The sequence below is a fragment of the Lynx canadensis genome, chromosome A2 (assembly GCF_007474595.2).
Source record: "Lynx canadensis isolate LIC74 chromosome A2, mLynCan4.pri.v2, whole genome shotgun sequence".
NCBI classification, from domain to species: domain Eukaryota; kingdom Metazoa; phylum Chordata; class Mammalia; order Carnivora; family Felidae; genus Lynx; species Lynx canadensis.
This window is the reverse complement of record NC_044304.2, coordinates 9,110,643-9,127,022: the sequence shown is the minus strand read 5'-3', so window position 1 is coordinate 9,127,022 and position 16,380 is coordinate 9,110,643. Positions and strand designations below refer to the sequence as shown.

Genomic DNA, 16,380 nt, shown 5'->3' with positions numbered 1-16,380 from the left:
CTGAGTTTGGCTGTCACTCGTACTCCAGATGCTACTCAGTTCCCAGAGGGTCACGCCCTCAACATCTCTGAGCCAAGGGCCTCTCCTCGGTCCTGACGTTGACAAAGGCACCAGCCCCCCCCCCCGCCCCCCCGCCAGAGTTCCACGGGGAACAGCTGAGCCCATCTCTGGGGTTAATGAAGGTCGGCTGAGTGCGTGGGGACAACAGTTACAACAGTGATGACAATCACAGCCATTTCAGCTGAGAGTCTCAGGCAGGCTCAAAGTATAACACCTTTTTTTTCTTTTTTCCCAACAGCTCAGTTTACTTCTAAACACACTGAGCGCCTGTCCAGCAGGCAGGGGACAGCATGTGGGAACAGATTAACCTCTGTCATTCTCCAGATCTCCCCAAATTGGGAGGCCATTCTTAGCTAGATGCTTGGGAGAGAGGACACAAGTCCCTCAGCTCACCCCTGTATCCCCTTTATGTCTGTGCCCCTCCCTCCTCTGTCTGTCCCTCCCCCACCACCCCACCCCTCCGCTCTCTCCGCCCAGGAGCGTCTCATCCTTATACGGGGAAAGTCCTTCTCTCTTCAACTTTCTTTTGTTCCTGGATGTTGTGTCTGAACTCCTGAATCCTCCTTCCAAGGGACTCAGTCTGTGTCCCTTCGTTGCCCCCCTGCCCTCCTGCTGCCCGCAGCCAGCCGATGAGGGCAGGGCCGACCACCTGCCTGAACAAACATAAACCCAGTTAGCAGATCAAAACCCCCAGCCGAACACTAACACTCTGACTTCCGCTGAGCGGAAAGCGAGAGCTCTACTTTTTTTTTTAATGTTTATTTATTTACTTTGAAAGAGCAAGAGCTCGAGCAGGAGAAAGGGAGGGGCAGAGAGAGAGAGAGAGAGAGAGAGACAGAAAATCCCAACCAAGCTCTGCACCGTGAGCATGGACGTGGGGCTCGAACTCACGAACCGTGAGATCATGACCTGAAATTAAGAGTCAGACGCTGAACTGACTGAGCCACCAGGCGCCCCCAGCGAGAGCTTTATAAACACGGAGTCACCCGTGTGCTGCCAGCCCGGTCACTGGGAGGGTTGGGGGCAGGGCGAGGGGAGGGGTCGCATGGGGAAAAGATAAGCCCAGAGCCAACTAGTAGCCGACACGCAGGGTGACCTCAGCTTCCTAAAAACAGGAACGCTTTCTGCCATTGTCTTAGGAAGGGCCACAGTCCCGGCTAACCCCACCCAGGGCCAGCCCGGACTCTTGTTCAAGACTGCGCGTAGCTGGCCAGCCGAGAGGCCACTGTCCCACCCTTTAATCCCCCCGAAGACCAGACTCTCTCTGAAGGTGGGGTCCGCCATAACCTGGAAGGTTCTGGGGTGGGCCTCGTGGGAGCTTAAAGGCTTTGCCTTGCCCGCACCAGAGAGGGTGGCCTCCTGGCCTCTTGTTACCTGCCTGAAACTGATGGCCGTTGGCCATGGCTCGTTGAATGAGAGCGTTCATTGAGTGCCTGCTGTGTGCCCAGCCCCGTCGCCGGTATGTGGGACACGGCAGTGAAAGACCAGTGAACCTCCAACCCTCACGGGACTGCAGGGAAACAGGCGACGAACAACAAGCACGACGAGTCCGCGGAGCGTGTAATGTGTCGGAAGGTTGGAACTCTGCGGAAAGGCTAGAGCGGGGTCGGCGGCTGGGGAGTCTCTCAACCGGGGGCCGTCTGCCCCCAAGGGACGTTGGCAATGTCTGGACACGTTTTTAGTTGTCACACTGAGACGAGGGACCGCCTCTCTGAGGCCAAAGTCCTGCGGAATGAGCCGGGGGAGGGGAGGACCCTGGGGCAGGACGCTCAGATCACACCTGGTTTGGGGGTGACTGTTGCTCCTGCCCCTGCCCCCCCCCATAGTAATCGTGTACCTGGAGGACGAATAAGTCCGAGCCTCAGCCCTCAGGGAACCCCAGGACCTCAGCGGGAGGCCACCTTGAAATCCCCCGGACATTTCCCTTCATTCAATGCGACTGACGATCTTACAATGTTAGATGTGATTGAAGGTGGTGGTTCTCGGGTGGGGAGGTGGGGGGGGCAGTCTTGTCCCCCAGGGGACACTTGGCAATGTCCGGGGACAGTTTGGTGGCCAGGATTTGAGGAGGGAGCTGCTGGCAGTAACTGGATGTGTGGAGGCCAGGGACGCGGCTCAGCCCCCGCCATATAGCGCGTGGGCACCCCGAAACCGGGAACGACCCAGCCCCCAGTGTCCACAGAGGCCAGGAGCGGGCAGCTTAAGCCGTAGACGTGTCTTCTCGCGCGGGTCTGCAGGCTGGAAGTTCAAGATCGAGGTGCCAGCAGGGCTGATCCCTGGTGAGGCCTTTCTCCTCTCTCTCTCTCTCTCTCCCTTTTTTTTTTAAATTTATTTTTGAGAGAGACAGAGCACGAGCAGGGGAGGGGCAGAGGGAGAGAGAGAGGGAGACACAGAATCCGAAGCAGGCTCCGGGCTCCCAGCTGTCAACGCAGAGCCCAACTCAGGGCTCGAACTCCCGAACCACGAAATCATGACCTGAGCCGAAGTCGGACGCTTCACCGGCCACCAAGGCACACTTCTCTCTCTCTCTCTCTCTCTGTCTCTCTCTCCTTATAGGGACGGACACCAGTGCTACTGGACTAGGGACGACCCTGTGACTTCATGTAGCTTTAATTACCCCCTGAGAGGCCCTATCTGCAAATGCAGTTACACTGGGGGGTTGGGGCTCCAACATGATTTGGGGGAGGGGACACATTTCAGTCCTTAATGACAGGTGTCTTCCTTTTCTTCATGAGAAACGGGAAACATAAGCCCTAAAGAGAAAGTGGCTTTTAATAAGAAATGTTATGTTCTCTTTTCTCCCTTCCTGTGTCTCTGAGAAGGAGCCACAGAGACCCTGGGCACCTCCCTTAGCCACAGTGGACAGCAGACAACCACTTCCCGTAAGGAAAGAGAAACAGTTATAGGTTAGTGTCTAGGGTCTTGAGAGCTTAACAACACCGGGGGTTTTCCCAAGGGTCCCAAGGGTCTCCCGCAATAGTCCTGACCTCCCAACCTGAGTCCTGACCCACCACCCATCAGTCCCACCCCCCACACCCCCCCCCCACCCCCCGTGCAGCTTGGCCCCTGGTGACCACAGCCCCCTGCGTCGCCAGTGGTGTAAAGGAAGACCAGACCGGGGGAATTCGCCCTCTAGCGGGTGAGATAGGGAATGACATCATGAGGTGATTTGTGGGAAGAAGAGAAAGCAGGAGGGCGTCAAAGAGGATGGGGGAGGGCTGTTTTTAGCTGGGGAGGCCAGCTAGAAGACTCGTTTGATAAAGAGGTCGGGCAGGGACCTGAAAGAGGTAAGGGAGGGAGCCATGCGGATATCTGCAGGAAGAACGATCCTGGCAAAGGAAATACAGGCTGTGCAAAGGCCCTGAGGCAGGACCGTGCCTGGTGTGTTTGAGGAACAGTGAGATCGGTGTGTCTGGTGAGCAAGGGCAGAAGTAGAGGAAAAGAAGGAACATCCCGCAGGGCCTTCTGGGCTCATGGTGAGGGCGTGGGCAATCACAAGAGCTCCAAGCAGAGGAGGCCCGTGACCGACAGGGATGGTCACAGGCGCCCCCTGGTGGTGGAGAGGGGCGGACATGGAGACCTGAGCAGAGGCGGCCGTGCTAACCCAGGCAGCTAAGTGCCGCATTGCCTCAACATTCTCACTCCAGCACAGGCACTGAGCTTTACCTGCGCATCGACAAAAAGCCCCTTCTGCTAGACTTTTCCCGGAATAAACACACGTGTCCAGAGTCACATGGGAGAAGATGAGCGAAAGCTCCACAGAGTGCCTGGCAGATGGCTGTGCTTGGCCCGCATCTGCGGAGAAGCTGGGCCGGGGCAGCCCAAGGGTGGGCCGGGGAAATGGGGGGGGGGGGGACGGGGAAGGAAGGGCAGAGAGGCAGACACCGGGCCAGGAGAGGCAAAGCGGGCTTTTGGGGCTCCCCAGGCGGAGCAGCTCTTCAGCGGGCATGCGCCAGGGGATGGCTGCTGAGACGCTGAAATGCTTCTCTGTGGTGGGGGGTGGGGGTAGCTGGCCCCTGCCCTTCCCCACACCTGCTGGGCCTCCCCCCACAATGCGGCAACTGCAGGGTCCGTATCTGGCCTGCAGGGGGCCTTCCGGCCCTTGCTCTAGCTCTGTGACTGTTGTGGCTCCGTGCCTGCCCGTAAAAGTCAGGAGCAGTGCCCTTGTGCCCGGGGCTGGGGGCTCCGAAACGGCGCTGGGGCCAGGTTGGTGTCTCAGGCAAGATGGAGGAGAACGTGCTGCTTCTGGAACAAACAGCCCCAAGGTCTCCAGCCGACAAAGATTTGCTTCCCGTTCCTGCTGTGTGTCCTCCCTGGGTCGGCAGGGGGCTCTGTCCCTCAGTCACTTAGGCACCAGGCCTGAGGGAGCAGCCACGATCCGTAATATCACCAGAGGGAGAAAGAACTCAAGAGTGGCCCTCGCTGGCCATCAAATGCCCCGGCCCGAAAGTGACGGTTCTCGGTGCTCACAGCTCATTAGAAAGAACTCCTCACGCGGGCCCCGGCCAGTCCCAGGGGCCAGGGAGAGTCATGTTCCCGTGCACTCAGGCAGGAGGGACCAGGAATCACTGGCAAAGAGACGGTGGCCACCGTGGCTGGGGTGAGGGACCAAAGGCCAGAAGCGGCAGCAGGTCACATCCGGGGGAGGGGAGGCTTGGTTGAAGGAGAAGTCTCCTCTAGCAGGGTTGCTCTGGGACGCCCCGGCCTCTCTGGGCCTTACTCCGGGCCGCGTCTCAGATGCACGGGCCACCGTGCTAATAATCCTCTAGCAGAGACTGCCCTGAGCCCACACGCATATGACCTACTGTGGCCTTCGATCCGGTGAGGTGGGTCCTATTGCCACCGTCCCGTTTCGCGGATGGGAATACCGAGGCCCGGGGCGGTAGACTGCACGGCTGGACCCTCTTGATGTCTGCGGTCCCCCACACAGCCACTCCGCGGCCCTGGCCCTGCCCAGGACTGAGGCCCACGTAGCCATTCCTCCTCCGGGACAGGCCCACAGGGAACTGGTGACCCGTGAGAACCAGGGCTCTGGAGCCCGAGCGGGCGGGCAGTCAGGGCCTCTCTGTGCCCACGTTGCAGGCGGGGCCGACAAGCAGCAAATGGACGCTGAGCTGAGGAAGGAGATGATGGCCATCTGGCCCAACCTGTCCCAGAAGACGCTCGACCTGCTGGTCACCCCTCACAAGTGTAAGAGCCGTGCCTCGCCCGGCCCCGGGCTCTGACCCGCCAGGACGGAAGGGGCGGGAGAGAGGAGGAGGCAGGTGCAGGGACTAGGCTGGTGCCTCCGGGGCCCCCACCCACGGCGAGCTCGTCCTGTGCCCCCCCCCCCCCAGCCACAGACCTGACCGTGGGGAAGATCTACGCGGCCATGATGATTATGGAATACTACCGGCAAAGCAAGGCCAAGAAGCTGCAGGCCCTGCGTGAGGAGCAGGTACGGCCCTGGGCCCCGGCGCCCTCCGCTCCGGTGCCCGTCGCCCTGCGGGCACCGCGGTGACAGGCCAGAACAGCGAGGGGTAGCCAGGACCCAGAGCAGGTCGCTGGAAAGCAGGGCCGTGCCAAGGAGGTGGCCCGGACGAATTCATCTGCTCCGCCTTGGGGGCCCTGGGCACCCTGGGGGCAATCTGACCTTTGCTCTGGGTCAGACGGGAGCCACCCTGCTCCTCGTTAGACGTGGGAAGCGACCTCACTCAGGTGGCCGCCCTCTGGTGGCCGTAGCTGGTAAGGGCTGGGGCCGGGAGACCCGGGAGGAGGCGAATCTCCAGGTCCAGGTGGGAGATGAGGGGGCCAGACCGGGTTGAGAAGTGGTCCCGTTCCGCATATGGATTTGCAAGGAGGGAATTGCTTTGGGCATTTGGCGGGGGGCGGGGGGAAGGTGGCGCACTCTCGGCACAGCGCCCCTGCTGTCTCTCAGCTGCAGCCGTGGCCAGAGCCTGAGCCTTGAACACCGTCCCCAGCCTCCGCCCTGTGCACACACGTTGCTCTCTGTCCCCCCAGAATCGGACACCACTCATGTTCCAGCGCATGGAGCCCCCGTCCCCAACCCAGGAGGGGGGCCCTGGCCAGAACGCCCTCCCGTCCTCCCAGCTGGACCCAGGAGGAGGCCTGTGAGTGTGGCTCTGGCCAGAAGGTGGGGATGGGAGGGCAGGGGGCGCCATCCCCCGGGGGCAGCCGCCCCTGGAGTGCCCACTACCACCCCGGCCTCTGTACCCCCGCACAGGTTGGCTCACGAAAGCGGCATGAAGGAGAGCCCGTCCTGGGTGACCCAGCGGGCCCAGGAGATGTTCCAGAAGACCGGAACGTGGAGCCCAGAGCGGGGGCCTCCCACCGACATGCCCAACAGCCAGCCCAACTCCCAGGTGCCTCTGTCCCCCCCACTCCACCCCCCACCGCCCCACAGCTCCCACAGCTCCCGGGCGCGAGCAGTACAGGAGAGAAGGGTCTGGGGTCCGAGCGTCAGGTCCCGGACTCACCGGCCTCGCCCTGTGCCCCACAGTCTGTGGAGATGCGAGAGATGGGCAGAGACGGCTACTCAGACAGCGAGCACTACGTCCCCATGGAAGGCCAGGCCCGGGCGGCCTCCATGCCCCGCCTCCCCGCGGAGAACCAGGTGAGCGCTTTCACCCCCCCCCCCCCCCCCCCGGGCTGGACTCAGGGCCCCCAGGGTCCCTGCCGGCCAGCAGTGGGGATGCCGTGGCCCCCTCCCTCCCCGCACGGCCCAAGGGGTCTCTTTCCTCCGGGACCCCGGCTCAAGGGGGCCACCCACACCCTCAGCCGCAGGGTGAGGGCCCTGCCACCCTCTGTGGCCACCCCCGGAGGCCCTCAGCTCCTCCCTGATGGAGGACACATGGGGGTGCGGGAGGGGTGGGGGAGGTGACGCGTCAGGGCCAGGTGAGACCGGCGATCGGGAACGCGCACCCGGGCACGCGCACGCACAGACGCACGCTACGTGTCCGTTTGTGCTCTTACTGGCACCTACGGACGCACACGCGTGTGCACGTGGGTCTGCTCTTGGGAACTTGGCAGGTCCTAGGACCTGGTAGCAGAGTCTGGCGGGGGGTGGGTGGCCTGGGGACAGCTGGGGTTTGTATTTCCTGTCTGGTCTTTGTGGGGGCCAGTGGGGAGGGACAGGGACGTATGCCTGATGCGTGTCTGTGTGTGGCCGCTTCACCCAGCTGTAGCACCCACTTGGTCAGTGCTGGCGGGAGAAGGGGGGGGGGGGGGGGTGCGCCCACTGCCCCAGGCTCGCAGGGACAGGGGCACCGGAGCCAGAAGCATGGCTGGCTGCCCGCCCAGCCTACAAGGCAGGGTGGCATAGTCTGGCTGTGGCAGGCTTCCCGTGTGCTGTGCCATGGCGTGTGCACGGGGTACAAGGCTGTGCTGTGCCTGGCTGGGCCAGGGTGGCTCCAGGACCTGGCCTCTGGCTGCTGAGAACTCGGGTGGGGGGGGGGGGGGGCGCCCAGCTGCATGTGGCCGCCCAGCGTCATCCCGCCAGGCCTTCTCCCCACCTCCCGCGCCGCCCACACCCCCAGGACTGAGTCGCTGGACCCCAAGAGAGGGTTGGGACAGGACGGCTGACGGCCACCCCCTCCCCAAGCTTTTGAGTGTCAGTGGGAACCAGGGCTGGGGCACCCTGCATGAGGCGGAGCCCAGGGCCCGGGGCCTGTGGTCACGCCATCCCATCTGTCCGTCTCGTGCCTCTGCCATCTGTCTGTCTGTGGTGTCGCCTGTCTGTCTCCTCTGTGCCCGTGGGAGGCTGGCCAGCCGGGCCTGGGGTCACCCACACACCAGGGACTTTAACACCTCTTTCCCTGACCCTCTTGCCCCGTCCCCCCCCCCCCCCCACCGCCCAGGTTCCTCTTTCCTGATCCTGGCATCTCCGTGTACCACCTCTCACTCTCCCTCTTGGCTTTTATATTTATTTTCTTCTTTCTGTTTTTCTGTGTGCACCATCCCGTGGGGCTGTGACAGAGGAGAAGGGGCCGGCCACGTGGGAATAACCTCAGTGTATGTACCGCCTCCCGGCTGGGCTCCGGCCCCCTCTTCCCGCCCACCCCCCCTCGTGGGAGTCCCGTCATCTCCCCTGTCCTCGGACCCCCCCCCCTTTCTTTGCAGACTGCAACCCCCCACCCCGTGAAGCCCCATCCTTGTGTGTTGTGTCTTCCGTGTGCCTGCCGGGCGGGCCTGCCCCCCACCCTTCCCCCCAACCCCCTCTCCTCCAAGCCCCCAGGCTGGGAGATGCCATCTTTCCAGGAAGCCTCACCTGCAGCCCCACCTGGCCCGCTCTTTTTCAGAGGCTCGTACCCCTGACGCCACCCCTGACCCTCTGGTGCAGAAGCCCCAAGTCTCTTAAAACTGCCACCTGGGGCGGAGCCACCGGCCATTCGGCTGGGATGGCCTCAGGTGCCATCTTCCTCCTCTCCTCTCCCAGCAGCAGAGAACCACAGGCCCCTCTGTAGGGTTTGACCCCTGGGGGTGCAGCGCGGGCAGGCTCCCAGGTTGCAGGCCAAGGGGAAGGGCAGCTCCCCTCGGGGCCTCAAATGCCAGGGGAAGCCCCTCAAGGGCTCCCTTCGGGAGCCGGACTCGAGTGGGCAGGAAAGCCCGGTCCCGGCTAGCCCAGGAGAGGACAGTGAGCCGGAAGGCTGGGCACCCGGTCCTGAGCACGCAGGAGGCCTGCCAGCCTCCAGAGAGCAGGCAGGAGTGAGCGCCGGGCTGTGCTGCCCAGGGCCCGGGGCTTCCGGGTGGTACCCGGGCTGGGGGACGCTCTCCCCTTCGGCGAGCCTGCCTGCCCCTGGCTGGATGGCCAGGGCTGGGGGGTGCCTCCCAGGGGTGGTTCCGAGAAACGGGGCTGGATCAGATGGGGCCTCCTGGCCGGAACCCGGGATGGGCCCGGGAGGAGGCAGAAGGGTCCCGGGACCCTGGTGGATCGGAAGCCGAGCCCCACGGCCCTCGGGGACCCTGCCCCCCCGACACTCACGCCCCGCCACCGAGGGCTGAGGGGCCGGGACAGACCGGGACCGCCCGGTGCGGGCCGCTGACCCCGGCCCGCTGGCCTGTCCACCCCCCCAGACCATCTCAGACACCAGCCCCATGAAGCGCTCAGCCTCCGTGCTGGGCCCCAAGGCCCGGCGCCTGGACGATTACTCCCTGGAGAGGGTGCCGCCTGAAGACACCCAGCACCACCACCAGCGGCGCCGAGACCGCGGCCACCGAGCCTCTGAGCGCTCCCTGGGCCGCTACACGGACGTGGACACAGGTGGGCTACTGCTCAGGGCCCAGGGGACGAAGGAGGGGAGGGGACGACAAGGGAGAGCAGGGAAACACCGAGGCCGAAAAGAGGAGGTCTGGACCAGGAGCAGGTCCCTCGGGGGACAGGACCAAGCGGCCGAGCTGGGCCCGATGCCGCCCAGAGCCTGGGGACCAGACCCCTGACGCCCAGCAGGCTCTCCTTGGTCCGGGAGAAGGTGCCCCTGTCTAGAGCCCACAGGCCCTCGGGGAGGCCTCCTGTGCGCCACCCACGCCTCCTGCATGGCCGTCTGTTTGTCTGACTCCCTGCTCTGCCCAGGCTTGGGGACCGACCTGAGCATGACCACCCAGTCCGGGGACCTGCCGTCTAAGGAGCGGGACCAGGAGCGGGGCCGGCCCAAGGACCGGAAGCACCGGCAACACCATCACCACCACCACCACCACCACCCCCCACCCTCGGACAAGGAACGCTACGCCCAGGAGCGGCCTGACCATGGCCGGGCCCGGGCCCGGGACCAGCGCTGGTCCCGCTCGCCCAGCGAGGGCCGTGAACACATGGCACACCGGCAGGTGGGTGTGGCACCGGGCACCCCTGATCCGAGCCCCCGGGGGGAGACAGCTCGGGGGTGCGGGACGGGGAAGGGGGCGGGGAGGGGGGGGCACACCAGAGAGCCACTCTAGGCAGGGTCTCCATTCCCCGAATGTGACCTCTGACCCTGCCCACCACTGGGGTCCCCAAGCCAGGGGGGAGCCGGGCAGGGGGAGACGCTGCCCCCAGCCACTCTGGCTCCCCACTCTGCCTCCCCCCCAGCCCCCCTGCCCGCCTGCCGCCCCCTCCCCTGCCCCGCAGCTGCTTCCTCTTTGGTTGTGGATCACCGTTTGAGTTTCTGGCCAGCGTGGTCCTTACGACTCATGCCCCCCGCTGGCTGCCTGCTGCCTTTTGCTTTCCTTTAACCCGGCTTCCGTTTTTGTTTCGATTATGATTTCTGTCCTCTGGACGCCTGTGAGTAATTTTTGAAACTTCTGCTATTTAACCCCGAAACTTACAAAACTCCATTTCTCATTTCTCTTTTCACTTTGTTGTGTTGGTTTTCGACTTCCCCCTCCCTCCTTGTCTCTCACTCCTCCTCTCCCTCCTCCTCCCCCTCCTCCCCTCCTGGTCCTCCTCCTCCTACCTGTGGCTGTTGCTTTTCTCCTTTTTTTCCATTCAAACGTCCTGTGTCCCCTCCCCCCCACTCCTCCACCTCTTCCTCCCGGTCCCCTCTCCCCGCCCCCGCCCCCGCCCCCTTTGGTTTTCCTTTGCCCCCTCCCTCTCTCCCTCCCGTCCTCTGTGTCTCCTCCGTCTCCTTCTGGTTGATTTTGTTGTATCTTTTTTTTTGATTTCCTTTGTTTCAATTTTCGTGTAGGGCAGTAGTTCCGTAAGTGGAAGCCCAGCCCCCTCAACATCTGGTACCAGCACTCCGCGGCGGGGACGCCGCCAGCTCCCCCAGACCCCCTCCACCCCCCGGCCACACGTGTCCTATTCCCCCGTGATCCGTAAGGCCGGCGGCTCGGGTCCCCCGCAGCAGCAGCAGCAACAGCAGCCGGCGGCGCGGCCGGGCCGGGCGGCCCCCAGCGGCCCGCGGAGGTACCCGGGCCCCGCGGCCGAGCCTCTGGCCGGGGAGCGGCCGCCCGCGGGGGGCCACGGCAGCAGCCGCTCGCCCGCGATGGAGCGGCGGGGCCCGGGCCCGGCCCGGAGCGAGTCCCCCAGGGCGTGTCGCCACGGCGGGGCGCGGTGGCCGGCGTCCGAGGGGCCCCCCGGGCCCCGGCACCACGGCTACTACCGGGGCTCCGACTACGACGAGGCCGACGGCCCGGGCGGCGGAGGAGGGGAGGAGCCCCGGGCCGCGGCTTACGACGCGCCACCCCCCGCGCGACGCGCGTGCTCGCCCAGGACTCCCCGGGCTCCGGGCCCGGCGGCGTGCGCCTCGCCTTCCCGGCACGGCCGGCGACTCCCCAACGGCTACTACCTGGCGCACGGACCGGCCAGGCCGCGCGGGCCGGGCCCCCGGAGAGGCCTGCACGAAGCCTACAGCGAGACCGACGACGACGACTGGTGCTAAGCCCGGGCGAGGTGGCCCCCGCGCCCGCCCGGCCCCCCCACGCACCCCACGCACACGCCCCGCGGGGAGGAGCCGCGCACGGGCCGCGGGCCCACCTCGCTGCCGCCTGCCCAGCGCACCCGGGGGGTGGGGGTGGGGGTGGGGGGGGCCCCGGGGGCCCCGGGACGGCCCCGGACTCTGGAGGGAGACCCCAGGACCCGGACACACCAGGGTGGCCCGCGAAGACCCTCGGCCAGAAAAGCCGCTGGGGGGCGGGTGGGGGGGGCGGCGATGAGCCCCCCCCAGCCCCACCCAGCCGACCCAACCCCGCCTCCCCCCGCCCCCCACGAGGGGGACCCTGGAAGGGGGGGGGGAGGCAGACAAACCATACAGCCAAGGGATTCGAATTAACTCAGCCATTTTTGGAGAACCTTGGGGAAAATGGAAATTTAAAAAAAAAAAAACAACACACATTTTTAAAAGAAAAACGGGGAGAAAAAAAAATCGCTTCTATTGATGAGTTTTATCATCTCAATTGAATCTTTCCTTTCCCTGGTGAACGCGAGCTGGTGGCCCGTGTTGTGGCGGAGAAGCCGGAAGCGAAGCCGAAACCCAGTGTCCCACACAAGACCCTCCACCAGACGCTCATACCCCACACACGTTCTCAGACACACACAGGAGTGCTTGCTGGTTATACCAAACCCTACTATTACTGCCTGCAGAAAAATCAATTTAAAAAGATACACAATTTTAAAAAGGACAAAAAAATTAATGATTGAGAAAAGAAGCATTTTTTTCTGACATTTGGTCCTGCTTGAAATAACAAAAGAAAAAGGAAAAAAAAAAAAAACCACCACCACCACCACCGGTTTCCTTTGCTTCTTTTTTCCTTTTTCCTACCTTGTTTGAAAACTGTGGGCTTGGGACTGTGAATTACTGCATGACATTCAAAAAGAAAAAAAAAAAATAAAAAAAAGTTGAATCAAAGGGCTTTTGGATCGACTGGTCTTTGTCCCTCTGCAAAGTGCTCCCCAGGTCTCTTGGGGGGGAATGGTGGAAGGGAAGCCCTTTGAAAGGGTTTGAAGGCAGGAAAGAAGGAGGCAGACAGACCCTGATCCTCACAGAGCTTGGTGGCCAGAGCCCTAGAAATCCTGGCTACCTGAACAAGCCCAAGAAGGCCAAGGCCGAAGATGTTACCCAGGTCCCTGCCAGCTGTCCTGGCTGGAAGGCAGAGCAGTGCACCCCGCTGCCACCCCACGCCTCCACCCTCGGGCACCCGGGTCTCCCACCGTCTACTGTCAACCAGGTTCTACCTACAAGCAGCCATCCTGGAAGATAAATCATCTCGGATGACCATCCTGCATGATGGGGCCAGTGGGAGCCCGGGGAGTGCCTGTGAGGCCCCAAACGTTAGCGAAACTTCCTATTGGAAACATCTGAGCAGCTGGTGGGGCGTCCTAAAGGTCAAAGGTCAGAGCAGCCCCCCCCCCCCATTGCGTAATGGGGGATGGTCATGGCCAGCTCAAGATGCTGGCGGCACGTGAGAGGTACAGGTGGAGGTGGGGTTCTTACACAGGGGCTGACAGCCTGCCCTCCCTCCACCCTCAGACCCATCCCGTGCCCCTGCCTGTACACTCCCGCTCCAGCCTTACAGAAGCTGGCCCCACAGATGAAAGTGACAGAAAACTCCCACGTTGCCCCCCCCCCCCATTGTCAAGACTTCACCTCCTTGCCTATTCTGTGAATGCTCCTGCAAATACGGGCAATAGCCACAAAACTGTAGTCAGAGTTGGCGGTCAGAGGGCTGTGTCGATTCAGGTGAGCAAAAGACCCGTTACACCCCCTTGTTCAAGTTGAGCGGAAAGGCAGCTCCTCGTTCTCCCTAGAAAGGGCTTGAGGGAATCCCACAAAGTCTGCAGACAAGGAGAGGGGGGGGATGGTCCTCAGGGAACATCAGGGCGCCAGAAGAAGGAAAATCAGACGCCGGGCAGGGGGAGACTAACACCCCAACTTTCGGGTCAGTCATTGGACCCTGGGGAGCTTAGCGCCACCACCCTCCCTAGAGCCCCTCCCAACTCAGCATACACACTGGCTATGTGACCTGAGGAAAGTGACTTAACCTCTCTGTGCCTCTGTTTTTCCAGCCGTAAAATCGAAATGATAGTAAGACTGTGAAAGTTAAACGCGCTATTTTACATCAGCCGCCAGCGAACTTTCTCCTAAAGGATCAGAGTAATATTTTCAGCTTTGGGACCCAGATAGTCTCTGTTGCGACTCCTCCACCTGCCGTCGTACCAGGAAAGCAGCCAGAGATAACATGCGAACAAGTGAATGTGGCTGTGTTCTGATAAAACTTTATTTACAGGAGTGCCTGGATGGCTCAGTCAGTTAAGCATCCGACTGCAGCTCAGGCCAACATCTCCCAGCTCCTGGGTTCGAGCCCCGCGTGGGGATCTGTGCTGACAGCTCAGAGCCTGGCGTCTGCTTCCGGGTCCCGTGTCTCCTTGCCCCTCCCCCACTTGAGCGCGCGCGCGCGCGCTCTCTCTCTCTCTCTCTCTCTCAAAAATAAATAAAACATTAAAAAAAAAACACTTTACTTATAAATACAGACAGTGGGCCAGATTGGGCCCTTGTCCTACATAAGTGGTTCCCAAACTTTTTGGTGTCAACGCCCCTTTACATTCTTAAGAAAATTATCAAGGACTCCAAAGCATGTCTCTTTATGTGGGTAATAGTTACAGATATCCCCCGCCCCAGGGGCCCGGACCCCTTTGAGACCTGCTGTTCTCAGAGTGTCACCCGTCCCACCTGAGCCATTATTTCCATAGCACCAAAGCAGAAAGTTCGACAGGCCTTCCGCCAGACCTCGACCCTCGAGCTTACCTTGGGCAAAGAAGGCTGAGCAGGCAGCCTGAGAAGGCCTCCAAATGGCAAGGCAGGCCGAGCTCCCTCCACAATGACATCTAGGAAGTGACCGGTCCAACAAAAAGCGAAAGAGCGTTTTCACTTACTAACCAGGTAGGAAGCCGGTCACGACCCCCCACAGACATCGAGGCCAGCTGTCTGCCCGAGGCAGGGCTGGCCTCCGGCAAAGGCCCACCTCCCGTGGTGCTGAAGCTGTTCGGCACATTTGTCCCGTGCAATTCCCTCTGGAACCAGGGAAACTGCAGCCATCTGTCCACAAGGGAACAAGTCCCCCTGCCAGAGCCCCCCACAGCCCCTGGGCCCAAACCTGAGACTGCGTGCAGGGAGGCTGGACCCCAGGCTTCCATCACCCACACCTCAGGCTGGGGCAAATGTGAGTTGCCCAGGAGACTCAGAGGGAGGGAATCAGGAGGGGAAGAGGCAGAGGGTGGCTTGGCTTAAGCCCTGGTCTCACATCCCCTCAGTCTCTGGCCTCAGCCACGTCATCTGGAAGGCTGCAGAAGGGGCAGGGAAATGGGGACTCTGAAAGCCAAGTATACCCTGCAAATGCCCTGGGCAGCCTCCTACCTGGGGACAATGATCTGAGAGATCCGGACATCCTCAGGGCTGAAAGGAACTGCTTCGCTACAGTCTAAAGCTTCCCCCTGTTCTCTCTCTGAGCCTCAATGTTCTGTCTGTGAAATGGGGGCCCACTACTGTGTCAGGGAGGCAAAACATTTCCTCTACCCTCTTAGAGTCAGTGACTGAGGCCTGTGAATTAAACTGAGAAATGACGGATTCAAAAGAGTGATTCGACTCAGGTGTTTATATACCATTTTAACAAAGAAAAGGGAGTTTGGGCTTGCAGGGATGAGTAAATTATGGGGAAATGACTAGGAAATATACGGTGTAAACTAATGGAAGATACGGATTATTTTTGTAAGGTTTCCTAAGGTTTGTTTATACAGACTCACCCTGGTGCCTCGCCGTCTTCAGTGATGAGTCACTCTTCTCTTCCCGACACAGGAGAAAAGGGGACACCTTCAAAACGGGAACTTTCTGTCACCTTCTTAAAAGGAAATTGATGCCCTGCTTTTAGGTAGAAAAGAGGAGGACAGAGAGCTCTTTTGCATCTCACTTGCCTTCAGCTCAAAATCATCCTCAAGTGGCGTATTTGGGGGTGGCACCTATCTGACCCCCAGCAGCTGCCATCAAAGGACTGGCGGGGTGTGGATGGGTGACAGCACTTGGCTCGAAGACTTGTGGGAAAGTCAGATCTGTGGGTGGCTGCCGACCAGAGCACCCCACGATGGGGACTACTGGCTCCTCAGGATCGCTGCGCAGCATGGAGGTAAAGGCCTGGTTTTAGGGAAGCAACCGGAAGGAGGAGGACGAGGACACGACGCTCAGCCCGTGTCTTATGTCACCATGCATTTGGAAAAGCCTCACCTACAGAGCAACGACTGGTGCTTAGAGTGGTGAAACACACAAGGAGAGGGGCGCCTGGGTGGCTCAGTCGGTCAAGCATCGGACTCTTGATTTCACCTCAGGTCACGATCTCACAGTTCGTGAGTTCGAGCCCTGTGTCGGGCTCCTCGCTGACCACGGGGAGCTTGCTTGGGATTCTCCCTCTCCCTCTCTCTCTGCCCCCCTCCGGCTCGTGCGCTCTCTCTTACGCACGCGAAATAAATGCGCTGTTTCAAAAAAAGAAAATTCTTAAAAAAAAATGATTAAAAAACACACATAAGTAGAAAAAGGAGAACAGATGGCTTTAAAAACATTAAATAGTAGCAATATTACTCTCCTAGGAGAGCTGTAACAAACCGCCGCAGACTGAGTGGCTTAAAACAACAGAAATCTCTTGTCTCACAACTGGGGAGGCAAGAAGTCCTGAAATCAAGGTATTGGCGGGGCGGCTCTCACCGAAGGTCCTGAAGGAGAAGCTGTCCATCCATGTCTCCCGTCCAGCTTTCGGTGGTTGGTGGCAACCCTTAGGCGTTCCTTGACTTGTGGCTACATCACTGCGCCTCTGTCTCTGTCTTCACCTGGCCTTGTCCCTGTGTCTCTTTCTCTTAGGAAGACACTT

The 16,380-nt window shown here is 61.2% G+C and overlaps 1 protein-coding gene across 4 annotated transcripts in view; it reads left to right on the top strand.

Annotated features, from left to right (window-relative positions):
* The window catches only part of CACNA1A (calcium voltage-gated channel subunit alpha1 A), a 212,854-nt gene extending 201,000 nt beyond the window's left edge, over nucleotides 1-11,854 (top strand). For 3 of the 4 annotated variants that reach the window (XM_030301780.2, XM_030301792.2, XM_030301763.2), the window contains 9 exons: nucleotides 5,143-5,250; nucleotides 5,397-5,497; nucleotides 6,061-6,170; nucleotides 6,284-6,422; nucleotides 6,560-6,673; nucleotides 8,035-8,070; nucleotides 9,133-9,319; nucleotides 9,629-9,879; nucleotides 10,716-11,854. In XM_030301780.2, coding sequence (XP_030157640.1) covers nucleotides 5,143-5,250; nucleotides 5,397-5,497; nucleotides 6,061-6,170; nucleotides 6,284-6,422; nucleotides 6,560-6,673; nucleotides 8,035-8,070; nucleotides 9,133-9,319; nucleotides 9,629-9,879; nucleotides 10,716-11,411 — 1,742 coding nt within the window. In that variant the 3' untranslated portion in view covers nucleotides 11,412-11,854. The remainder of the gene's footprint in view (nucleotides 1-5,142; nucleotides 5,251-5,396; nucleotides 5,498-6,060; nucleotides 6,171-6,283; nucleotides 6,423-6,559; nucleotides 6,674-8,034; nucleotides 8,071-9,132; nucleotides 9,320-9,628; nucleotides 9,880-10,715) is intronic. The other variant, XM_032591357.1, reaches the window with a different exon arrangement.
* The last annotated feature ends 4,526 nt before the right edge of the window (nucleotides 11,855-16,380 follow it).